The sequence below is a fragment of the Prinia subflava genome, chromosome Z, assembly GCF_021018805.1.
Source record: "Prinia subflava isolate CZ2003 ecotype Zambia chromosome Z, Cam_Psub_1.2, whole genome shotgun sequence".
Lineage (NCBI taxonomy): Eukaryota > Metazoa > Chordata > Aves > Passeriformes > Cisticolidae > Prinia > Prinia subflava.
In genome coordinates this window covers 21,076,960-21,104,007 of record NC_086283.1, presented here as the reverse complement: position 1 = coordinate 21,104,007, position 27,048 = coordinate 21,076,960, and the positions used below count along the sequence as shown (strand labels likewise).

The window sequence follows — 27,048 nt, the reverse complement described above, 5'->3', positions numbered from 1 at the left end:
AAAAATTAATCACTCAATTCAAAATTCTGAACCCCAAAAGTTCTGTCCCAAAACCACAACCCCCAAACAACATGCACTTTCCCCACAGAGGTCACAATGGCTACCATACATAAAACTGAGCCATAGCAAACAATTCCTCTAAGTCCATGATTAACAGTCCGCTGGCTCTCAGCATCACACTGCTTCAGTCTGTCCTTGTCCAGCAGCTCCACAGGATCCAAAGTCTCTATGGAGGCCATATAGGAAAGGAGAGGATGCCAGTCCGTGTCCATGTCAATCAGATCTCGAAGAGGCTTCTGTGATGGGTGGCACCGGGGTGACACAGGGTGCACAAGGTTTCAGGATCAAACAGGATCAGTCCAATGCACCTGAGGCAGCTCAGCAGACTTTCAGCGGCCACCTCCATGGCAAAGATCCCAGAACCTGAGGATAGAGAACTTAGAAAACACAAATTGAGCAATTGACTTTTTCTCAAAGAATGCATGCAACATAGGATGTGGACGTAGAAACCCACTGCAAGGTCCAAGGAAAACTGACCATAGCTATGTGGCAACATCAACACTTCCTACACTTGAGATGCTGGCTGTACACCAGCCAGAGAATTTTGCTCTTGTTCTAGAGCTTGGGAAACTGTTTCGTCCCCCTGACGTCTTCGTCTTTTTCTTCGCCTCCGAGTTTTCGGGCTTGGCGTGGGCTCAGCATGACCCACTGCCTCGCATGTTTCTGCAGTATGGTCTGGACCCACACCTTGTGCGCAGAAAAACAAGGGAGTCACTTTCTGTGCCTCCTTTTCCTGTTCTCCACTAGGCTGAATATCTGCCTGTGTCTCATGTCCAGCATTCTGCCTCTGTTCAGCTGGCTGTGAAGCAGCCGTTGGGGTCATCACCATAGAATCACAGGTGTTTAGAACTGCACAGGTCTGGACCATCTCCAGGACAGTAGAAGTCTCTGGAATGGTTTCCAGGAGCCTCTGGCAAGCAGAATTAGCATGGCTTCTTGCTAATTGCTCCAAAATTATCATTCTTATAGTGCTATCCTGGACTCTCATCTCTAAAAAATCCATCAGACGCACTATAAATTTAGGAAAAGCTTCCTCTGGCTTCTGTGCTATGTCTAAGAAGTCTTCCTTTGGGGAGAAGGATAACTTGGTTTTTATCAATGCAGATATCCCTATGTATCTGCACGAATCTAAAACAATGAAAGAAAGGCCAGCTTGCACATCAGGGCAAGCATATTGACTCCTCCCCATAAGTAGGTCAACTCTGACCCCAAACAAGGGATCGTCTCGAGGCAGGTGGCTATTTTCGACAGCCATTTGTCCAGCTAGGAATTTCCAATTTCTTTCAAAGGTAAAAACCTGTTGAGGTTCAAGCATCATTGTTGCAAGACCTCTTATTACATAAGGAAAGATCAGATTCTCAAATTCTGCACTGATCCATTGAATTGCCTCAGTGAAGCTTATATTATCTTCTGCCACGTCCCTTGATAAGGGAAGCGGGACTGCCCATGATGGGTCATCATGGCTATGATGCTGTGGAACCAAAACCACAGGTCCCTGAACTGGCTTGGGCAAAGCTGCATCTTCAGGCAGCAGCTCCGTTATCTCAGCAGCCTGGTTTGGCTGGGATACAAGACTAAAAACCTCATCCGATTTCACGACAGGGAAAGCGTGCACATCAGACAACGCTTTTGCCCCGTTATCATCTCCCACAGCCGACCCGGCCCCGTAGGGGGGGCGGGCGGGGGACAGTGACTCGCTCAGACTCCTCTCTGAGCGGGGGGGCGATTGTCGCGCTGGGCAGGGAGGCGTGGCCGACGGGCCACAGCTTTCAGCTCCTGTTCCATCAGCCGATGGGTCGGTGGCCGGGGCCAGAGCCGGCAGCAGCTCTGCGGCTCCAGCGCTCGGCCCCGTCCCCTCTGAACGGAGGGGGCATGTGGCGGGGCCGCGCGGCGGCGCGGGGGGGCTGCCCTGCGCGGGTGGCCCCGCAGCAGCGGGCAGCGTTGCGCCCAGCCCTCCCCCCGCGGCGCCGGACCGGCACCGGACGCGTGGGGCGGGGCGGGGCGCGGCGCGGTGGGCGGCGGCGGCGGCTCCGCTGCGGGCACCGCACGGACCGCCGGCGGCGGCGACCCCGCGCACAGCATTTGGCGCGGCGGGGGGACGGAGCAAGGAGGGGCCGTCCCCGCCGCTCTCGCCTGCCGAATCCTTCGCGGAGCAGGTCGCGGCGGGGCGGGGCGGGCCGGGGAGGCGGCGGCAGGGGGCGGCGCCGGCAGCGCCGGGGGCGGCGCGCACGGCGGCCCCCCCGGCTCCCCGCAGGGGGCCCGAGGCGGCGCGGCTCCGCGCGGCAGCTGCAGGGCGGACCCCGCAGCGGTGGCGGGCAGCGGGGGGGTCGCCGCGGCACGGCGGCCCGGGGCGGCGCGGGCGATCCCCCGCGCTCGGCGTGGGACCCGATGCCGAGCGCTCCGCCCCCTCGGCACCCCAGCTCCCCGCCCGGCAAACCGCGCGGGGAGCGGACCGAAAAAAGCTTTCCAGTCCTTCCAAAAACCCCGCTGGGCGCGCCCAACCCCCGACATGGGGGTGGGGGTCTCCTGCATCGGCTCTAACCCTGCATCAGAGCAATCCTCGTCAGAAGCGACGGAGCTCACAGGGGAGCCAGTCCTGCTTCCTGTCGAAAGGCCAGAATCAACTTCAAAGTCCTCCCCAGCCTCTTTTAAAAGTGGGAAGACTGTTGTCCATGCCCGTAAAAGAGTGCCTGCCTTAGAGTTTCCGTCAAGGACGGCAGAGAAAAGGCTTTTTCCCAGGGTTCTCCATGGGCCAATATAAAGTGCCTTTTCAGCAGTATAAAAAATTCCAAGTTTCTTTCCCCAGCTAAGCAGTTCTCTCACGTGTTTCCTGGTTAAGTCAGCGTCACAGGACAACAAAAAGGAGTGGAGCAGTTCCATCATCAATCGTTCCTCTGAGAACATCGTGGGTTTCTTCTTTTTGCAGCTGTAGAAGGCAGATTTTTTTTTTTCTTTCTTCTTTTTTCTTTCCTCACTAGCTTGCAACTTGACCACGTTGGGCGCCAGTTATCACCGTGGAGGCCCAACCAGGAACACAGACTGGGGACACAGATCTGGGTGCAACAACAGCAGCAGGGCAGAAGACCCTGCCCTTAGTTTATTTTTCCATTATATATCTGTGTCAAGGTGACCATGGATTGGAGAAGGGTATCGCCACCTCTCCTGTCACATTGGTCCAGGAGGCTGTCATTCAGCCTCCCCTTCTCTTGGAGAAAGTATTCATAACATTGCCAATATTTACAAAACATGGTCCTGTGTTTACAATTCACCAGCGTGAGAAACTGCACGTTTCTCCTTTAATATGAACGCTTAGCAAACCAGGAAAATTCATGGCAACAGTCCTGGATAGACTGGAGGATGGTGTGAAGTTAAAAATAATCCACTTTGCTCTTGAGTGGACAATTTCATATCAGGTGATTTACCACCACACAAGTGTTAAATAGAAGAAAAAAGCCACAGCGGGAAACAGCTTAACTACAGCTAACAGGTTATTCCAGATTAAAATATGAATAATCCAAAATGTTTTGTGGACAAGTTCTTAAAATACATACGAATACATCCAGAACCTGCTCTGTGGTTTCTTCACTGAAAGGAGAGCCAGTAGCATGGAAATATTTTAGGGCTGAACACGAAATATTCATAACATTAAACTAGGTAATTACAGAACAAATAGTGGTAGCGGTGTTATAATCACTGACACTCATTAGTTAAAAGTAATGTGGTACAGTCCTCAAGTACATAAAAATAATTCAACTGGTCTTTAATTATATATAATCTATAGAATCATAGAATGTCCTGTGTTGGAATGGACCCATCAGAATCATCATCTCCTGGCCCTGCACAGATACCCCAGAAATCCCATCTTGTGTCTGAGACCATTGTCTAAACATTCCTTGGAGTAAGGCTTGGAGCTGTGACCCCTATAACAATATAGTATAATAATTACTATATTAATAATACTATATTATATACTATACTGTATTAATAACAATGTATTATTATAATATTATATTATTATATAAATGACAGTCTCTGGCAGTGTCAGCCCCTGAAGTAAGACAAGAGGTGACACACAGGTACTGAAAACTGAGGCTAAATTAGTTTTACAAATATTTACAATGAGCCACTCCCCTTGTGAACAGATAAAATATTGATGAGACAGAAGAGTGTTACTGGAATACATGGAGAGGTCAGAGAACAGGCAGAGCTGTGTTGGAATGAAGAAAAGGAGAAAGATGAAAGGGTTGAAGGAGGGAAAGCAAGAAGAAAGCTTAGCCTAAGCTCCAGTTTTGTAGGGATTTTGCAGAGCCTGTCTCCAGTGCAGAGGACTCCCCTGCCTCCCTCTGTCCTGTGCTGCCACAGATTTCCATGCACCCTCCCAGCAGATCAATCACAGAACTCAATTACAAATGCTTTTTGGAGCAATGGAGTAGTAGTTCTGAAAACTTTTTCTTTCCCTCCACTTCAATTTTATTTCAGTTCTTGGAGCAAAAGAACTAAGGCTGATAAATATGTCAGTGTATTTTACACTATTATCCTTAATTTATACTATTCAGCTTTATTCCTCCTAGAAATCTTGTCCTTTATGCATTTTTACAGCTGAACACAAAGACCCTTTTTCTCTTTTTTTAGTTTAGAAACTCCTATGTCGGCATTTAATTATTTATGTATCTTTATTAAGCTTTCTCTTACAAGGTGCTTATAGCACTAGGCTATTTTTGATTTACAGACTAAGCAAAATGAACTTCTCTCCAGTATAAAAAGTCCAGGTTCTGATTCTGTCCTTCAACTGATATTGCACTTTGTTTGTGTAAGTTGGATTTTTCCCTGTGGTCCAGGTGAAAACAGTAATTTTGAATTGCTGTCTCCACTTCTGTCATTCATGTCCTAGCTTTTGGCAGATGAAATTCTGTTCTCCTCTGCCAGCAATAGTTTGGTTCTTTATTTTTTCCAGTTCTTCAGCTCCAGTCCCAGAGGCGTCCTCCTTTTGACAACTTAGAAGCAATCTTTTAGCATAAAGTCCAAGTCATTCCAAGATGAAAAATGCTTAGTTAGTTCTTCAGGTTACAAATCAAGTTTTGTCTTTTCTTTATCTTATTGTCAGATCTGGCTTTTTTGATGGTTGTCTATTAAGATCTTTTTATGTTATGTTAAACTTAGCACCAGAAAGAGCAGATAAAACCAAATCAGTCATAGAGAGACAGCTTTGCTGTCACTAAATCTGAGGAAAATTGACCTTAATGTGTGAAAGCAGAAATGTCTCACCTAGACCAGAACTGCAGGCTCAGCTGTAGGCTGAAATACCAATTGAAAGGCATAACTAATAGAAACTTGGGTCTCAAATCCTGTCAGATACTCCTTGTTTTATGAATTATATACATTTTAAATACTTCATTCAGCCAGTGTGAAAGTAGCAGTCAAGGGTACAGATTTGGCACATTAAGTGAGGAATGTCTTTGATATTTTGTGCAAATTAAGCACATTTTGTGTGCACAACTTGCAGCTGCCACTCCAGGTGAACTTTCTTAACAGAGGACATTACCTTGTAACCTTAATTGAATATAGAAAGTGTTTTTGAATCTTGATGCTCGGATGTCCTGTGTGATCTGAGTGACATAACCTTAGATCAAATTTATTTTAATGTATTCTTATTATTTACATACCATGGAAATGAATAGTCACTTATTTAACTTTAAACAGCATCTGCTCATGCTGGTTAAAAGAAAACCTCATTCTCTAATTTTAGAATTTTACAGCTATCCATTTCTATTTGAAAATGTACTTTATTCTCCTCAGTTTTCTTAACCCTTTTGATCATCTTCACTAAGCTATTGTAAAAGGATTATGTCATGCACAGAGCTGCAGAAACATCCTGGGTGCAATGTCCCATCAAAATGTGTTTATAATAATATGCAAAAAAGCACATTAGAACAGGGTATTGAGATGTTTGAGCTCTCAGCTGACTTTGCTTTGAGTTACAGCTCAGTTTCAAGGTGCACTCACTCTCCTGTCTGCACTGAAATGGAATCCAGCAGAATAACTGAACTAAATTTGGTTTTAGTCATGCTTTAGCACCAAGGCTGCCCTGAGGGAAAGACATCTGGAGGAACTGGAGAAGAATAGGGTTGGATTTTTGTTCATAAAATGCAGCCACTGGTTAATTTTTCATTGAGTAGGAGGAGTTCCCCAATCCTCGTGGCAGCTGGGATTCTAATTTTCCCTCATTAGGTCAAAGATGTTTAAGTCTGAGGTAGATGCTTTTGATACGCTCACTGACCTGCAAGAACAAACATTTTCTCAACAAAAACTGTCTGTGTCGTACCAAAGGATGTCAGCACAACTCAGCCTTATTTTTTCCAGCAAAAGCCAAACAAATTTTGCTTGTGGTCCCCTTTATTACTGTCTAATTAACCTCACTGAGATAAATTGAGATACCTTATTATGGATTTTTGCCCCATTTTTAGCCAAATACTATGTTTAAGATGAAGCATGGCTTTTCTGTTTTTTTGAAGCTATCTAGTTTGCACTGCAATTGATAGGAATTGTGTTTCTAAGTAAGTCTTGTACCTGGTGTAAATTTTAAATTAGCCTCCCCTGAGGAGGTGGTCAGACCAGATAACTTCCAGAGGCCCCTTCCACCAGAATTATCCTGTGATTCAGCAGCTGTCATGCAAAACCTGGGTGTTATTTTCAGTTTGAACTTTGCAGACTTCAGCTTTCAGCCCCTCCATCTTATTTTGCTTGCATTTGCTAAAGAACATTTCATCAAACATCTGTTCACTCTTTTCTAAAAATACATTCTGATCAAGCCTCTACCTTTGGACCAAGTCAAATTAGTCAGTTCTGTGCATTTGCCATTGTATATTTGCCTTATTCCAGAGTGAACCCTTTCTTTTGGATGTCGGAATTTCAGAAGTATTTCACTTTATGCATGTCAGCAGTGTATTTTGAAATATCACTTTGTTATATCCACCACTCAGAGTCTGCTGTAGAACTCTCCTGTGGTGGTGGAGTGGGAAATGCTCCTTTGTAGGGTCTCAGCTGCTTTTCAGTAGTTGACTTAACTCATGCTGTTTCACAGAACTAAGTTAATGAACTAAATATTTTACATTTTCTAATGTGTTCGTTAACTGCCCTCAAGAAACTGCCATAAGACATTCTTTATGGTATCTGCAAATTTTTTGTTGTTCTTGCATTTCTTCCCTCTTTTGGAATTAGAAACAGCAATTTTGACTAGGGCATGGGTGAGCACAAGTCCCACTGACCTTTCCTCTTTATGAATATGCAGAGGAGCAGTTTCACTTTATCAGAGACAAAGGTGTGCTGCACCTTCCAATTTTGGATGTTCAGGACAATGCAGTCCTTGCCTGGCTTGCAACACTGCTGCTGTGACTGGTTTTGTAATTCCTGGGTTTTATCCTTTTACAGAGTGGAAATAGAACACAGCTACTAATTTATAGGTTATTTTAAACTTTAAGAACAAATATTTTTATCATGCCATCTTGCTACTGGAGAATGTAGAAAGAATGTGACTATGACTATTATTTATTTTATAAGAAAAATAGATCAACATCCTATAAATGGTAGTCCTGGAAGATTATTTTGTTAATGAGATCCCTAGTGCATTGCTATGTATCAGAGAAAAATAATTCAGAAGAATATTGTGACCTAGATATCTTAATATTTTAACATAACACTGTAAGTGCTTTTAACCTCTCAGTTAAACTAGGCTGATGTATTTTTTAAAAAAGTCAATATGCATCTATTTTGGAAGGAATCCCAAAGCCATTAACATTTTTCATGCTAATGTAATCTTGAATGTGCAACATAAGTACAGCTAACATTAATTCTGCTCTACAAAACAGTAAAATTTCAGTTTTGCTATACATAAGTCTTCTACTCTTTGACCTGAAGTAATTAAGTTTGTTCAGAGGGAGGTTCATATTGTATTTCTAGCACAGAAATGAAAGGAATAATTTAGACAGGAACGTTAGCTCTGAAGTCAAGCTGGAAGCCCTGCTGTGATCATTTTGTTCTCTTGGTACGTGGAGGGTTAAAAGGAGATGTGGATGAGCTGTTTGAAGTGTGCAAAACTTGTAGAAAAAACTGCCTTGGGCATTGCCAGCCAAACTGACTAATTGAATTTTTTTTGTGCTCTAGAAAATAACAGTATGAATACAGAGGAAACATCAAAGTGATACTTGACCATGAAATGCTAATATAAATTCTTCTGTGTTGCTTGGCGCTCCCAATCTTCTGATTTTTACTTTCTTATTTTGTAGCAATAGTCTTTAAACTGTAGTCATTTAGAAATTAATTTCTCCACGGAAGCAGAAATCCTCCAAAATAAATACTGACCTTCAGAGCTGAGGGAAAGGCAGTTCCTTGGGCTGAGAGTTTGGAGCAGCTGCCTCAGTGGGGCTCGGGGAAAAAATCCTCGAAGGGACACCCAAGGGACAAGGTCTGGGAGCTGGATGGGAACAACCAAGGGTTTGGGCTGCTGGAGAAGGGGAGCAGAGACCTCCAGAGAAGTGCCAGCCCAGACTGAGTGTTCAGGGTACAGGGAATGAGGGGGCTGGAATTGTGTTGTGGGAGATCTGAAGCAATTAACTCCTATTGCTAATACATTAAGATCCAGTAAAAAGAGGAAATTTTGAGAACTATGGGGAATCTTAAGCTGCTTGAAGGGATATCACAGAATGTTCTGAGTTAGAAGGGTCCCCTATAACAAGTCCAACTCTTAAGCCCATACAGGGACAAAACTCTCAGCCTTGGTGTTGCCACCACCAGGCTCCGAACTTAAGGGAATCTTAAATTACTGAAGGGAGCTTTCAGGTATTATCGGCAAGTTAAATTTTACTTGAAAGCTTATTCAAGGAAAAAATACTGAATGAAGAAGACAAGTTTTTAAATTATCCCATATCTTACTCTGTAAAAGCCTTTTCCAATGTGGAGTAGCACTTGGAGAATGATTTAACAATTTCCCAATATAATGAGGGGAAAGGAAGCCAGGCTGGGGGCTTGAGAGGGAGCCAAGACTTGGGGAGACCCTGTTCTAATCTCACTCTGCTTGGAAGAGATATTTTCTGTATTTCCCTTTTTTATTTATGTTTTTGCAGAATATAACCTGAGATTTGGAGTGGCAGGAGGAGGTGGGCAGACCTGCAGGGGATGGTGCAAACCCCTTGGCCGTGGCTGTGTTCCAATTTCCAGAGGGTCACACTGGGGGATCCTTCAAACATTAATAAGTAATAGAGGCAGGAGATCCCTTTTAGCAATTTGTATGGTTTGTTTCATGAAGGAAAAACAGTATTTTAACCCCTGTAATACCACTAAAGCAAAAGCAAGGTAAAAGTGGCACTGAAATTATGGAGTGTAAGATTGATTATTCTTAAAATGATAGCTAAAATAGGAAAATGACTACTCCAAAAGTAGCAAGTCTTAAGGTTGATCGGGAATGTGTAAGAGATTGTTAACAGCATAAACCCTTCTTTTATTTCTTAATAAGAAATTTAATCTGACATTCATTTCATAGGTTTTTCTCTCTTTTAACACAGGATTGTACAGTGTATGAAACAGAAAATAAAATTCTTCATGTGGTAAGTAATTCTGCTTTGGTATTCTCTATTTTTACCCCATGCATGGAAATGATTTTTTTCAAAAAATAAAGATGCTATAGGAATATAAAATTCCTTACTCTTTGGCATAATTTCTGATGAATTATATCAGTTGCTAAAAAATTAAAGTTCCCTACATTAATGCTCTCTGTTATAGCTACAGCTAATTACAAATACAAAATTATTGTTTTAGGTTTAGAAGCTGCACAATATTCTGTATAGTTAATATTCCTATGAGGATGGCTGGTCAGATCCATAGACCTGGTACATCACTGGTTGTCAGACTGAGCATTTTATGCCTTCAGAACTCAAAAAAATCTGATGACAAAGTGGAGTGGAAGAATCTTATTCAAGATTATTGATTAGATATTGGCCTTCAAGTTAAAATACTTTATATTTTCCTCTTAGCAACACTGAAAACCTGTACTGACATTGAGATAGAGTTAAAGCCTGTGGTGAAAGGGAACTCTCAAAGGATTTACAAGTTCAGATAAGCTTTTGACAAGCTCTGCCCAAGTGCCTGACTCCTTTTTTTTCTTCTTTTTTTTAAAGCCTTTTGCACATACTCTGCTTCCAGCAGGGATTAAAATCTGTCATAAAACATTGATGTGCTGTTAAATTTAGAAAGCGTGCAGTGACTTTTAGAAGAAAAAAAGATGCTTACTATTGCAAACCTGGGTATGAATAGAACTTTTAAAAGCACCTGATACCTTCTGGGATTTGGGGTGTGTATACACACACACAGATTTTTATATATATATATATATATATAAAATTTTTTACACCTTTCAGCCCACAATTCTAACAGTGTCAGGTACACCTTCCACAGACCAGGTTGATTTGATGAAAACTTCTTTGTTATATATTTTACTTAAAAAAAAGTATTTTCATGAGGCAACTCTAAGGTTAACACATTATGTAGAAATGCATAACGTAGAAAGTAGATAAAAAGTAGAAAATGTTGTTCTCTCAGGGATTTTGTCTGCAACTAATCTGTGCAAATGCTCTCATTTTTAGGCATAGAGAGGTTTTCAGTTGGAAATTATGGTAGTATCTTGGCACTGGCCAGTGGCATGGTAATTATGGCACTGACATGGCAGTAATTCAAAAGCTGGATAGAGAATGTACTCACACACAGCAGCAGCTCCCACTACACTGGAGATTTTTTGAGTTTCTCCCTCTCTGCTGGGAGAAGATGAGACCCAAGTTCTGGTCAGGGGTTCTGGCCCCAGGCTGAAACTGCTTGAAATACTTGTGGAAATGGTGACCTTTAACTGCAGTCGCACATACCTCAGTGGGATGCTTTGCATCTTGCAGATGATACAAAATCCAGATGCCACCGCCAGGGCTCCAGAGCTGTCCTTGGATTTCCAGATGAGTAACTGCACAGTGAATGGAAATACAACCGATAAATTTAGGCAGTTAACTTGTTCATTGTGACAACTTTATTTGTTTAACTTCTGTGGTTAGTGTCAAATGAGATATTAGAAAGCCTCATGCTTTTGCAAATGCCTGAAAGAAAAACTTCCCTGAAGGGATTTCACTGGGATTTCGTATAATTAGGAAAAATGAGAGTACAGTCCCCAAAGCAAAATAGATGCACGCAGCACAGCCTCGACCGGAAACACATCCTGAAGTTCTGTTAAATGAATTCTTTCACATTAGGTTCAAGCATTTTCAGGCATAGACCTTTTGAAGGAGAGTGCTTTAAGCAACACACAGACATTTGGGAATAAATCTTTCCACATGAATCTTGTCTGAGAGTTCAGCTCAGCTCCTCTCTGACCTACAAACTTTGCTTTGACAGATGGGTTTAATTTGTCAGACCCACTGCTACTGTCCATGCAATGGGGCTCCTGCTTTGAAGGTGTTTCTGTGGATTTGCATTAAGATTTGAGATCTTTAGCTGGAAGGCAGGATAACAAAATCATTGCATAGTTGAGGTGATGTAGAATATCAGTTAAAGGATGTGTTCAAAGATGCATAAGAATTTTACTTCAGGAAATGGGTTAACTAAGGCACTTCTCTGCCAGGGTAATTTTTAACAAAGGAAATTTTCCAAGTTGAGGAGCAGAATTCACCTAATTATCACAGTTGGTAGGTATGATATCATCATTTGGTAGACAAAATAGGTTATTCAGTTGCATAAGACATTTATTTTTACTTATTTCACTCTGCTTCCATTGTATTTATGATCATAAAGATGAAGTTCATTGGGTTTGTTCTTATGCTTTTAAAGTGCACATGGTTGGAGTGGAGAAGATAGTTTAGAGATACAGATGTTCTTCTACAGCAGAACTGTTCATACATGTACATTTTCTTGACATATATGGATGTTTTCTGTTCCCTTAATGACTTGCTCTTGACTTTCATACACCTGTAGTTTTTACAGTGCTAAGAATTAAAATTATCTCTTTTTTCTTGGCTTGTTCTTAGAATAAGGATTTCTCCACTTGTAGTTCCAGTTCGATACGAGGGATTCTATTGACTTGTTTTTCTTTGTAGTGTAAAACTCTGTCGGGGATTTGTGACCACATCATTTCGCTCTCATCGGACTCTCTGGTGTCCCAGTCAGCACATCTTGAGGTCGTTCACCTGACCAGCATCATGCCCAGTGAGGGGTTGGTAAGTGCCAAAGCAGTTTCAAGTTTAACTCTTAGAATGCCCAGCATGAGCCTCAGTTCTTCGGGGTGATTTGGTTTTTGAATTTATCAAGAAATCAAAATGTATTTTCATGCAATGTCCTAATCTTTTTGGTAAACCGAATCAGATTTCTGAAGGTGGTTTAACTGACATTTATCTAAACAGAGGGATTGTTTGGGGTTTTTTAAAATTAAAACCTATTTTACTGTGGGCTTTACATGTAACTGTATGAGTAGTTAAATCTATGATCCTTTGATTGGCAGACTGCAGTTTTTGGAATGTACGGAAATAAACTCCAAATGCAAACGCATACAAATAAAATTAAATAATGTCATTAATGTGCTTTCAAAATGATTAGTGGAAGGTCTTGGAGTTGCATAAATGGAGTTATATGTCTCCCTAATGATCACTTCAAATAAAACTTTCAGAAATATCATCCCAGGAACAAAATAAATCTCTTTTATTTGTAAATTGTTGCTTACTGAGCATCCTGGTTGGATGGCTCTGGACATCCCAGCTGCTCTGCATTAGTGGTGGGTCACAGCAGTGAAATGTTCTGCAGAGACAGTTTCAGAATTATTTGGCTACAGCCTTTAAATATTAATGTACTGATACCTTTTTATGGACAACGGATTTTTGTGACATTTTAGTGGTTAGTGGGTAAAGATTTCTACCTACCCTCTGTAGTCCCTTACTTTGCAACCATTTGATACTGGTGGGCTGTAGGAACAATGTAAAGATTGTACTTGGGATCCCAAGATCCCAACAAAAGCTGGAGTGGAATGTGGCACTGCAGGCACTGAGATCTTCTCACTCATGTTCCTCAACAGCCAGGCTGCTTTTCCCAGCACAGTCTCCTAGACTGCCTTCAGCTGCTTTCTCAGAATTCTTTTTGTTTTTATTTTCTCCCTACAAGAAAAGTAATTCAGGAATGTTATTTCTGGGTTGAAGGAAGCAGTTTTGGGAGGAAAAAAAGGGGGAAGTGGGGAGTGAAATTGGCAGCTGTGAGGCTTGTCCACAGAAAATCCCCAAACTGACAAATCAAAATCCATTTGAGTGCCACTCTACACCTCATGACATGTTTCCTGTTTGTAGTTCAGTGTGATTTACAGATTTTAAATTTCTGTTAGTTGAGACACTTTGTATGATTCCAACATCTTCCTCTTTGTTCTGACATTGAATAGCAACGAGCGTCATATGCAAATACTGTCAGAGTTACAAGGGCATAATTACTCTGAGGTATGCCTATTAATCTGAGGATGACATACTTTAATAACATGAGGGGGTGTTGTGTGTCTGCACAAGTTCACTTTATTCTTAGGCTGATTTAGTCAACAAAGAACATTACCACAGCATAAACCACATTTAATTTTAATTCCGTGGCATCGCAGATGCTCAGCCCAGTGTGTAATCCTGACCACAGATACAATTTCCTTGCTGTGCTGCTGCATCCTTATGGCCAAATGTGTTCCCTTTATGGCCCAGTTTCCCCTCCAGGTCTGATTTCTGGGTTAGTTCAGGGTACCCAAGAAATACAGGTCAGTACATTTGCATGAGATATGCTGTGAATGTCCCAGTGCTTTTGACTTGCATAAGGATTACTACACCCTGCAGGCCAGCACTCTGCATGGCTTTCCTTTCTATGCAGAAATGGGATGTATTTCTGCTGGTCTAATTAGGAGAATGTTCATTATCAGTGCTGCAGAGGAGCTGAACAAGGAGCTGCATTTTCCTCAGAGATGATGGAGTGCAATAAGCAGGACTTGGTGTTGCTGGTGCTTCCCATGCAGTGATGGCTCTAAACCTTGGACAAGGGGTAGACTGGTGGAGGACAGGAGTGGAATCTACCCCAAAACTTGCATTTCCTGTGGAGATTTCCTGGTGTGCAGGCTGAGGCAGGTGTCTGTCAGGAGCTCTTGGCAGGAATGGCCCATGAAGTTTTGCAGTGTGATTTAAGCTCTAGAGTGACTAAGGTGAGAGGTGTTGGCTGAGATGTTGAGGCCTTTTATGTGGTTCACATTCCCCTTTTTTCTTGGTAGAACTTGAGGCAGCCAGGACTTGTGCTAGAATGATCCTGGCTGGATGGACTCGGGCTGGAAGAACCTCTGTGTGGTTCTCCACCCACAACATGCCCACAAGTTAAGAGCCAACAAAAGAGCAGTGAGTGGGCAATGCTGACAGAGGACATGAGACAAATACTGCAATCAAAACTGCCAGGCAATCTCTCCTTTTTTTCCCCCTTTTTTCCCTTAGATGAAGTGAAATCACAGTGAATGGGTGAGTTTTCTGTGCCTAATTGTGAAGGCGCTGTAACGTGTTAGGTTGGAAAGTTCCTTGTAATCAATTTTGCTGACACTGTGTTCTGTTTAGAAGAAAATATGAAAAAGGACTATAAATGGGAATAAAAGAAAAATCATGTGAAAAGGAAAAGAAAACATTAATCAGAATCAAATATAGAACAGAGTAATGAATTACAAATGGCTTTCTCATGATTCTATAGCTGATTTTTTCCACAGGATATCTGCTCCATTCAAGAGAAAAATGAGCACTATTCAGTGAATGGAAAGTATTCAGAGTTCCATTTTTATCCTTATCATTCAGTGTAGGGGTTGAGGCCTGATTTACCACACTTCAGCTAAGCTCTGCAGTCCCTGGAGTTACTAATTTCATCATGAATTGTTTTATTTATTTTTTATATGGCCTTACTGAATGTTCCACAGACACTAATTAATTCATCCTCACAACACACTTGTGAAAGGGATACTGTAATTTTAGTTTTAGAGGTAGGAAGTTAATGCACAGCAGTTGGTGTCAAAATCACCAAAAATGTGGTTTTCAAGAGCGGATTACTGTATAATTTTTCAGAACATTTGTTACCTTTGTAGCATAAATTTAAAAGACAGGCTCTCTTGGGTTTAAGTATAGCTCTGATTTTCAGAGCTACTGAGAACAGTGTTCATCCAGGGTTGGCACCTAAAAAACAAAGACAATTATTTGCCATTGGAGAAAAGTGTATCGTAAATCACTCAGACTTATGAAAGAATTCAGTTATCTGGAATGATATTCAGCTGACTAAATTATGAGTCTTCCCAAATTTTCAAAACTCCGTTTGCAACATTTTTATTACATGCCTTCTAATTTCTTCCCAAAATGAACCAAGGAATCCTATTGACATTGCATAAGCTCACACATAACTGGAATTAATTTCCAGGTCCAAGTCCATGCAGTTGCTGCACAGAGTCAGAACACCTGCAGGGCAGTGTCTGTGTGTTTAATTGTGTAAATAAATTCTGGATCATAAAGCATTTTCACAAAGGGACTCTTAAGTCTTTGAAATATGCATCTTCAGTTCTAGCATTTTCTAACTTTCTGTCTGTGCTTTTATGAGCTTTCTAGTCACCCTCTTTTTTTTTTTTTCCTCTCTAAAATACCTTCTTTTGCATTCAGCTTTATTAAAACGTGGCCTTATCTCCAGCCTTCCCAGGACACTCTCTGTGCTGTGGTTTCCTGGCAGTTTGCTGGACAAAGGAATTTGCACTGGGAGCACTTGGTTTGGGTTCTGTTCCAAGTCCTGGTGACTCTGTTTGCATCGTGATCTCTGTGGGCACTTGTTGGCCTCCAGAATATATTGGGCTTTTCCCTCTCTTTTTCTGTTCATTCCCCAGCTTCACCGGTCAAACTGGTTCCTCCTTTTCCCTATTTTGCCTCTGATTTTTCAGTGGCAAATACTGAAACACGGTGCATGTATTTTCTATTTCATTTTGAATTAACTTCAAGGATTGTAAAGCACTTTTTCTCCTGAACTGGAGTACTGGGTATGAGAAGTGCACAGCATAATCAGCATGAAGAAGATGTCTGGAAGGCAGTGCTTTGTTTCAAACAATTGATAAATAAAATTCCTGCACTAAAAAAGTATTAAATTGTGAGAATCACTGTTAGAGCCGGCCCAACATGCACACATATTTTTCAGAAATCTAATAGAATAAAATAACTTTGTGATTTAAGAAAATTGCCTCCCCACTTTAAATTTTTTGGCTTGATGGATCCACAATAAGCCCTTGAGCCAGGAGTCTGGGTTGCTGTTGGCAGCTCCTGAGCTTGCTGCTAAAACCTTGGGGATGAAAGTTGATGAAAGGCGGGGAGAGCCGTGCTGTGATTTACCTCCTTCTATGGCCAGAGCCAGCTTTGGAGCAGTTTTGCTGTCACATAAACAGGCAGCATTTTATTGGAGATGCTGGATAGAGAGCTATAGAATGGGATCATAGAGTAGTTTTTGAGGTTTGGGGGTTTTTTTCCCCTCTCCTGCTCTTGGATGACTGAGGATTGTCCATAGTGAGAGATTATTACAGCCAGTATTATTTCAGATGAAACTTTTTTTTTAATCTTCTGAACTTGATGGCCAGCTCATCTATCCAGAGATACTTCTGTGTAACATGCAGCTTTAATCTTATTTGATGAGATTAATGATTCCTCTGAAGTAGGAGATTCTAAACTGGGAAGGCAGTTGGGGTTTCATTGTTTGGGTTTGTATCTTCTGATGTCTGTGGAATGTTTTCTTCTTTTCTTCTAGAATAAAGGAGGACTTTTATCCCTCTTTCTTTCACTTTTTATTCTTTTTCTCTCTGTTATCTGAGCTTCCCCCTGCTGATAGAAACAGTGTAATCTGACACACTTTAATTAAGATGTACACTGCTAATAACAAGAGCCTTCTTAATTTTTCTGTAGAGGGAACTTTTCCTGTTTCGTTCTAATAATTTAAGGAAAGCAAAGATTGTGAGCATAAAATTTTTTATGAAACCAGCTGTGTAATGTTGGAAAAACAAAAAAGCTGAACAAACAGCCAAGCTGTCAGATGAACAAAACCTCCTTTATGACGGATTATTGTCATCTATCCAGTGTCCAGCACCCTTTCAAATAGTGCTTCTCTTTCTGTGACATTTGTAATTTAATGTGATGGAAGCCAATCTTTCCCATTTTCACAAGAAAGGAATTGCAAGGAAGGCAAGAAGAAAAAGTAGAATATGGAGGCAGCTTTTTTGTGGGAATATGCCTGGCCTAAAACTGTCAGGGTGTTCATCTAATTATTTAGAATTATTTTTAAAGGCTCACAGAAACTTGACAAATTTCCATCATGCTTGACATATAAAGGTTCTCGTAGCCTAAAAGCCAAAACAACCCCAAATCTGCTTATACAGAAGAATAAAAGAAGTTACTATCTTCAGTATTTTGAGAAGTGAAAGTTGTCTTGCAGGAAGGAAAGTAGAGGTGTTTACATTTGGGCAACTGACTGCAACATATACGGCACAAAAATTTTTGAGAAGGACTTTTTAATGGTATGAAATTTAAACAAAAAACTCTTTCATCTTCTCAGAGCACTATCATGGCATTTGTTTAAATGCATCTGTGTAACTTTGACAATTGAAATAAGATTAAAGAATCATTTCTTATGGGGCAAAAGGTCAAGGGGTGCAAGCCTTCCCTGGTTATTTGTGGCTTTACAATCTGCATCTTTGCTGTCACTGCTTCCCTGTGCTGGAATAATTGTTGACACTTAAAAACACACTGCTGTCATTATATCCTGGTTAATTAACCAGATGATTCTGCAAGAAAATTTTCAAGGAAATTCCCCTGACAACTGGATATGCTGTTTTCTGGGGAAAAGCCTCTTCAAAATGGGATTTTAAATGGCTGATGCCTTCCCATATGTTTTCAAAGGTCAGATTTTAATTAAAAACCTTTAATTCATTTTGTCTCTAGGGGACAGTGGCAGACTTACTCAGAAGCAGTCAGGTTTCTTGACTTGATGCCTGAGAAACATTTCCTTGTTCTCTAACATAGGTCAGTGTCATTCTTCAGAGTTTATGTCTGACACATCAGTTATTAAAGAGTAACTATTTATTTCTAAATGTTGACCAGTCTGAGCCATCTTCACAGACTGAGAATCCTTGACTCTTGCCTGATCTCAAGATAATGGGTACGGCTTGTTATTCTTTTCTCTGAGATTATTGTTGACATTCAAGAATAAACCAGAGAGACTAAAACCCCACTCTTGAAAAGAAAGAGATTAATCATTTTGAAAAAGGACTCCAGTGATATTTTGCTTCTAAGGGCAGGAAACAGATCAGTAAAGGAACAGAAAGAAGATTGGGAACTGAGTCACTGGGATGGACAGAGGGGAGTAGGTTGTGATAGGGAAGGACATGGTAGGAGAGGCCTGGTAGGACAGGAATGGACGTTCGAGTTTTCAGAGCAGGAGGAAGGTGGACAGAGAGCTGGGGGGAAAGTTAAGCAGTGGAAACTGGAAGGAGGGAGGGAGGATAACCCTGCAGAGCAGGACTCACTGTGCACATGTCAGATGTAGGTGCTGCTCTAGAGGGGTTTCTGCCACATTGGCCAAACTTGTGCATGTACCTGCTCACTTCACTTGAGGTGACCAAACAATTCTCTGGATATCACTGCCTAAGCTGAAACATATGAAGTAAAAATCAATATAAGAACTTCTATATTTTTTACATAGAATAATCTTTCCAGCTTTTCAGGTAAGACATGTGTCAAGAGGATGCTCTACTCCTGTAATGGTCAACAAGAAACAAGCTCATTGTTTTTCTTTTGGTAAAACAAGGATTAAAGCTCTGTGTAGTATAATTGGAAGGCTATGAGTCATTCCCTACAATTGTTTATTTTTTTATATATTCTTAAATTTTAATAACTAGGATGAAAGAGCAGATAACAAAATGTAGGGTCATTCTGTGTGATTAGTCAGGTTTTATATCTCTCTGATGGCATCTGTTAAGAGATAAAATTACAATTTGATTTTTTCCAAAAATACACAGGGTCTAAGAACTTTAGGAAGAAATAAGTGCTAAAATTTAGTGAAAAGTTTATCACTCTGTCCTCTTGTGGCCTTAAAAGATTTTAATCTGTTGGGTTTTTTGAGCTGGGAATGAGTCTTGTCAAAGCAAGTGGGATGTTAGGACTATGATACTAAATTTGATATAAAAGTGTGGCTGGAAGTGTGTTCCTGAAGTTCACCAAGTGCTGAAAGAGCAGGAATGTTGTGTAATGTTCTTATGAAAAGTTCACCGTGGAAGTTCAGCATAACTCACACTAGTTGGGCAAAATTTCTGCTCCAGATTTTTGATGGAGATTCACCATCCCATTGTCCATGGGAGCCTTCAGTTTTTCCAGCATCCAGTGCTCCTGTTTGTGTCTTTGAGTTGGCAGAGAGAACTCTTGTCTCTTTACCTGCTGAAGGGACCACAGAGACAACAGAACAGCAAACACTGGTAAAATTAAACAGCTCTAAAAAAGGAAATTCTGAAAGGTTCACCAGCAGCTTCTTTCTTCCAACTAATCCCATTCTATGAAGCTTATTTCAAGACTGGCAAGATTGAATTTGGATCTTTGGCTTTTACAAATGAATTTGTTTATAAAGCAGACTAATTTAAGAGAACAAGTCAGATGGGGAGTAAAATCTAAAGCAGAGTTTACTATGCAACAGAGTTAAGCAATCAGCCAGCAATCAGGTTTGGACAATCTTTATTTTTAAGATTTCAATAAATTTAAAATTTGCTGAAATGGAATTAGGTTACATTAAGGTAAAAGTTAGATTTTCTTGGGAAAAATCCAAACAGACCCGGCTAGAGAAAGTCAGCTCAGGGCCTCTTCCAGTCACAGTGTGACCATCTCCAAGTCAACTAAGATTCCACAGCTTTGCAAGCCTGTTGCAGTGTTTTGTTTTCCTGATGGTAAAACTGAAAAATAATGCCTTTTTCAGAGTTTCAGCTTGTATCTTGCTTCTCATTCTCCCACTGTCAGAAAGAGTTTTGCTCATCTCTTCTTAACCTTCAAGTTTAGTACTTGCAGAGAGCAATATCACCTTAACTTTGCAGGACTTATAAGTTTTGCATTTTTCTCGAGGGGTTTGGAGGTGGTGTTTGTGCTCCCCACCTTGCCTGAAGATCTTCATTAGCATTCAGGAATCTGAAAATTGTTTTCTCTGAACAAAATGTTCTCCATTAGTTCTGGGGACTCAACTTTGGAGTCAACAGCACAAGGTGATGCAGAACTATTGAAAGAATAATATATCAGCAGCACAACGTACCAATTAGATTAATTAGATTTCAAAATGTGATGGATAACTGTGCTGTGTGAAGAGATGGGAAGCTCTGACCTGGCTCCTGAGAGGGAAGCACATGAGCCACTGAGCCTCCCTGACATTTGGGGCTCTGAGTGTGTTCAGCTCCACAGATCCCTGCTCTGGTTGTCTCTCTCGATCTTGTCAGTTGCCTCCTTGAAGCAGAATTCTTGATGGACTAATTACAAAGCTCCACTTAGTTCACTAAGCTCATTTCCCTCCATAAATTAGCAATGTGAGCACTGGCTCCTGTCTCTTCTGAGTTAGGCTCAGGCTTAGTTTTTACTGGATCAGGAACTCTTTGAAAATGGAGCATTTAAGTTTAAAAACTACTCCTGCTCATGCTTTCAATAATTCTTTTATGTCACTAGTAATAAAAAGAGGTCAGGTTAAATATTTCAACTACTGAACAGGCACAAGTTTTTTTTGCTGATGCCTGGTGTTGAACTGTTCACCAACTTTAGAAAAAAAAAAAAGCATCAAATGAGAAAACTGCTATTTGTGGTGGTCTTGATATAGATTTGTTAGACTTAGATTTGAGAATGTTAATTGACCATAGTTCCTTCCAGTGTGTTCAAATGTTACTATTTTAATTATCATGCAAATGTCCTGTATTTGTTTCCTACAAATATTAATTACCCTTTTTGCTCTTTTTTTCCAGGGAATGTATATCAAATCAACATATGATGGGCTGCATGTAATCACAGGAACAACAGAAAATGTAAGATTCTTTATTTTAAAATACTCTCATTATGCTTACAATTATTTTCTGTGCATCTGCAGTGCATTTTGTAATATGTAAGCTTGTTTTAAATCAAGACACTTTGTATTTATATCTTCTTTTCTTTTGAATGTATGTGTATTATATTACCTTTGTAAAGACTTAGAACCCTTGAAAATAGACATAGAAAAGCAGCTGTGTTGAAATTATTAATAATTAACACTATAATAAAGGAAATTCTCAAACTTCTGCCCTCAGTGATTCGTCAAATGCTCCTTTCTAACAACATTCACACATTTTCTCTCTGGCAGAAGTGATTTCCTTTATATTAAGTATATTATATTTTATGTTTTCTATCAGTAAATATACAGAAGAGACCAATTGTAATTTTCATTGTAGCCCCAGAGGTATTAAAAAACACAAAATCACAGAGAGCTTTGCAGCTCAAAGATCTGTGTGAGAGATCCCAGGGACACTGATGAGTGTGCCAGGAACAGCAGCACATCTTATAAACATCCTCCTTGTTTCTTAACGTGCAGTTCATAATTATAAATTTGAAAAAATTGAATTGACTTCAACTGCTGCCATCTAATTACTGTGACAGACTTCATAACACGACCCTTCTGGTTTTCATCTTGTCTTTTAGTCCCACTGCTCCCGTTCAGGCTCGGGTCTGTTCAAAGCTCAGAGCTGGGCAAGAGACAAGTTGAGATTTTGTACAGCTGATATTGAAATTATGGATTGCTGACGCCCAAGGAACATAAAATGAGCTCTGTGAGATGTAAATCCTGGCTGGCAAGTGCCAGTGCTCTGCTGGCCCATATGGGTGAGCTCCATGTGGGATATTTTAATTGATTTAGATACATTGAGGAGTATTTTGTATGGGTTTTGTCAGGGCAAACCCATGGAAAGCCAGATGATTTGTATGTCACAATTTGGGAAGACAATTCTAATGCAAATTAAACTTGAAATTTGTTTGTTTATATTGTCACCATTGGCAGCATTTAGAAGTCTAAAAATAACTATATGTATATCTTGGGTCCTGAAAATTACGACTGATCCATCTTGATTGTGTTGGAGAGATTATGTTCATAGATTGAATTACTCATGCTGTAATTAATCCACTTTTTTACAGTAATTCTAATTCATTTCAGAAATATAATGCAGTTTGTAGGGGAAATATTGATATATTTACAATTGAAATTCACAGGAAGAGTTACTAAATTGCCAGCCACTAGAATTTTTATTTTTTTTATTTTGACTGTCAAAATTTTTTTGCTATGACACCACCAGAAAAAGTTGCATTTTTGGTTTTGCTAAAAGTGTAATCACAAGTGCAGATAAACCAGCTTCAAAAACCTTTAACTTCTGGTGTTTCAGCAAATTGATTTTTCATTCCTTTTGAAGGGATAATTGACCTCAGAGCCAGTGTTTAATTAGCTCAGCCTCATCCAAGTCAGGAAAGCAGCTAAAAAGAGAAAGAACCAGGCCTTTGCTTTTCTGAGTAACATCAGCTGAAGTTAAACATTATGAATGTGGTGTTTACTGCAGTTTCCTGCTTACCTCTCATGCCCTATTTAAAGCCAAAGAGTTTGTTAAAGTCACGTTGAATTCCAGGAACATTTCTGGTCCATGTTTGCTCCTGGGCTGCCAAAATTCCACAAGTTTCCACCAAAAGGAGAACATGGCTCTGGAGCCAGGTGGTTCTCCACATCATCCACAGGAAGTGTGGGGTAAAATCCTGCTTGTTGTAGTGCAGAAGGACTCAGGGGCAGGAGGTGAGGTCTGACTGCTCTGCCCAGGGTTTAGCTCAGGAGTGACCAAAGCCCTGTTTGAGACCAGGCAGGTGACAGGGTGGAATGAGGCTGGTGTTGGACAGAGAAAGGCTGGGAATCAAAAACCAGCAGTGGGCAAAAAAGGTCAAAGCTGTGCTTGGAGTAGCCCAGTCCCACTGGGAATCACCATGTCCAGTAGTGGCTGTTTGCCCTCTTGGCTGATTGGGCAATAAACGCCATTCCCTGCTCTCAGAGCACTGCATGGCTCTGGCAGCAGGGGCTGACCTTGGGGGCCACCTGGCCCCTCAGAGATGAGTGAGTCTCTCTGGTATTTTACTCAGAAATAATTGCAGTCATTTCCTCATCCGTGGCAATTTGGGTTTTTCTTGTATTGCCTCCTCTTCTCTTTGTTCCTTTTGTTTGTTTACCTTACATTTTTTATCTCCATTCACAAAAGGAAGGAGTGGGATTTTTGACTGAAGACAGTGCAGCTGAGGAGCTCTTGCCTGCAGTGAGGTCATGACCATAAACTTCTACTCATCACTTTCAGTTCAGATAAATCCTTTCTTCCTTAGCATTTGACACGTGGCTCATGTGTTTATTGTGTTTAACAGTTTATGTTTTAGGCTGGCTCCAGGAGATATCCAGGCACTTAGGTATATTTTGGTAGCAGCTCTTTCTCTGTGCAGCTCTTCATCAGGATTAGAGCCAGGCCACTCCCTTTAGCTGCAAGTGGCTCCATTTGTGTTTTTCCTAGGAGTCTGTGTTTTTTGGCAGGGAACTTGAACTGGAGGATTCTTTAGCTTCAAAATTTTCAGCTCTGTTTGACAAGGGCTAATCAGTCCTCTCCTTTCTCTGACCCTGTATCTCACGAGTTGAGTAAAATTCCCACCTTGTCTAAGTCTCCTGGCTGAACAGCCAACTTCCACTGGGATTTATTTTCCAAGGTGATGTCTCAGATCTTTAATTCTTTGAGGGTTTTTTTCTCCTGAATGCCAGGTTGGTGTGCTGTGTGTCAGTAGAACCTCTTCTAAGCCAGTGTACAGTGCAAACAATTTGCCTTGAATTCTCAGCTCTCTACTCCTAACCTGCTGATCTCCTGAATGCCCCTGATTTCTCTCATAGATTTAAGATTTCATCAAAGCATCTAAAAATTATATGTAAAATAATAGTTGGCTGTGTTTGAGTGACTCCTGAATGGGTTTTAATCCATCGTGTGCGCTCAGAACAAGCTATGTCTAGGACAAGGGAGCTTTTCAATGCCAGGATCATAAAATTACGTGACTAGTATGTGTACATAACATCTCCTGAAGGGCAAGTCCCTTACATCCATTTGTAAATTACCACATTCTGTGTTCAAATGGTTCATTTAGCCCTGTCTTGGAAGTGCTGGAGCTGCATTTGAAGGTGTAAATACCCTGTGTGTGCCGAGTATCTTCAGTTCCTTTCAGCAGTACCACTGCTCTGTGAAGGACTGAGCCCTGACTTCTGTCCCACATGTGGCTGCTCCAGCCCTGTCCTGGGATGTGTTGTAACACGTTTAGTTCCACGCGATGTGAATTCACCCAGGGTATTCCCAACAAAGTTGTGACTGCTCAGCTAAGCACAATGGAATTGCTCAACAGGCCAAAACCAGCAGTTGGAATTCTAGATTGGAATGGCAAATGGAAATCTAGATTACCTCATGAAATGTTATCAGAAAACACAATGGAATAGCTCAACAGGTCAAAAACAGCAGTTGGAATTCTAGACTGGAATGGCAAATGGAATTACCTCATCAAATGTTATCAGAAAAAACATTGTTCCTTATGAATATGACCAGTTATCATTATTTCACAGCAATAAGACTTCTTTAGGCACAGCTTTCTTGCCTCCTTCAGCGTTCATTGTTTTAATTCCTGCTCTTTCCTTATACCTCCTCTGTAAAGTAAATTTTTCTCTCTCGTCCTCAGTCTCCTGCTGACCAGTGTAAGAAAATCCATGCTGGTGATGAGGTGATCCAGGTCAACCACCAAACTGTGGTAAGTATTTTGGAAATTCTATGCTGCAGCCTTTGCCTGTTCTCAGTGGTAAAAAGTACTAATTCTTCTTTGCCCAACTAAATTATTATTATTGTTATTTATGTCTTTCTCAACATCATATTCACTGCTTATTCTTAATAAGAAAAGGCCCAAATTGAGTCCATAACCAGCCCAGAAGGATTAAGCCAAATTTACATTTTGCACAGCTGCTGTTTAACATCATACTCTTCTTATATAAGGAGATCCAAGAATATTTCCTTGAAGTTCTTAGACTTCTCATTATGCACTTGCCAGCTGGTTTAACTTCTCCTCTTGAACAGAATTTTGCATTCTGTTTAATGCAGGATCCAGATTAATAATGCAGAAGTGCTGTAACAGCTGTGTATTCTGAATCTGTTGGGGGAAAGTTATAAAAATGATTAAAGCATTGATAGAAATCTGCCAGGTTTGGGCCTTCTCAGATGGAGATTTATTTTTAAGATACCTGTAAGCACGTGGCTGCTGAACCTCAGTATTGCAGCATGTAATTTAAATATAATTTAAATAGCTCCAGTGTTGCTGGAGCTACAGGTGAAAGGAGCACTGAGGCATGAGTAGTGACAAGGACAATGATAACTTCCTAAGAAACTTCTAATTTAGCTATTTCACTTTGTCCTGGTGAACTCCATCTCCAGACACAGCGGCTGCAAAATTAAGAAATCTCTTTCTGTCTGTCACTTGTGTGAAGTGGAAATATGAAAATCTGGCTATTAAAATCTTATGATTAGAGAGCAAATATTTTCTCTTGAAAAGAAGTATAACTTATTCATTTACACTTTAAATGTTAATGCAACACACAGCTCTTATCTGTATTAGAGAGTTGTCATAGTTACAAGCTGAAATATGCATTACACTGGCTTTCTCCATCAAACATACTCTTCAAGTGACAGATCTGATTTAATCTTTACTCCCATAGGTGAAATCCCCCATTCAGCTTCTCAAGAATTGGCTTTTTTAGCAACTCTTTCTATGTCTGTTATTACAGAGGGCTCAAGGTGGTTGATACTTGTAATCGCTTTCCACCTGAGGGCACAGGACCAACAGCTGAGTCTGTAAAAGACTTTTTTTCTAAATAAAAGACTTTTTTTCTAAAAAATAAAAAACTCATAATATATTAATTATTCATTAAGTTTCTAACAAGCCAAGGAAAGAGATAAACGGCATTGGTTCTTTTGGAAATTTATTCTTGCTTTGAAATGGCTGGGAAAGTCTCATTATGACTTCAGTTTGGAAAACCAGGCAGTAATAGTGAGTGTTTGAGTGGTTCAGAGGTGTATGTCCAAGTCTCACCCCTCATGGATTAGAAGTTTTAATACTTTAAATATCCCTTAGATCTTCAAGTGTGTCCTTTAAGTCACTTCTGGCACTCCTTGCTGCAAACCACCCTCAGCTCTGCTCCTTCTTCCCCTGAGTTATCACATTATGATGATCCATATTTTGCTTATAATTAGCATTATTTCCATTAGTGGACAGGAATAATTCAAAGGCAACAGCTCATTAGATTTCCACATAATCAATATTCTAATATTAGCTCATAAAAAGGGGTGTAACCCATTTGAAATTTATGACTGGGGGGTCAGAGAACTTGTAGATCTCTGGTGTTCCCACAGTTTTTCCACAGAAGACTTTTTTCTGTGTTTTTCTGACCAAGACATTTGTTTAAGGTTGATGCTTCTGTAGCATTTTGGTACCAATATTTTCTATTATATCAAATATAAATCCTCTTCAACACAATGTGTTTGGAAGAACCTGTTCTGAAGATGATTAAAAAATGTCATTTTGTTTGTCTTGCCACTGCTGGAAATACTTCCCTGAGCAGAGAAAGTATGGATCTCTTTTAGCAGATTCCAATCCTACAGCTGACCACCAGCACCTGACTGAACTAGGCCAGTGTATTTTCTAGACAAATTCATATTCATTTAATATGATCATTTGAGTTTTAAAACTTTCATTGATGTTCCCACAACCTGTAATAAATTGCTCTGGCAGTTAATTATTCTCATTGCTGGGGGGTGAAAAGTAATTTTATTTGTCT

General features: G+C 40.5%; 1 protein-coding gene across 1 annotated transcript in view; it reads left to right on the top strand.

Annotated features, from left to right (window-relative positions):
• The window catches only part of LOC134563860 (connector enhancer of kinase suppressor of ras 2-like), a 169,935-nt gene that overhangs the window by 85,512 nt on the left and 57,375 nt on the right, over nt 1–27,048 (top strand). Inside the window, exons 5-8 of the mRNA XM_063422240.1 lie at nt 9,618–9,659; nt 12,183–12,302; nt 21,119–21,178; nt 24,906–24,974. Coding sequence (XP_063278310.1) covers nt 9,618–9,659; nt 12,183–12,302; nt 21,119–21,178; nt 24,906–24,974 — 291 coding nt within the window. The remainder of the gene's footprint in view (nt 1–9,617; nt 9,660–12,182; nt 12,303–21,118; nt 21,179–24,905; nt 24,975–27,048) is intronic.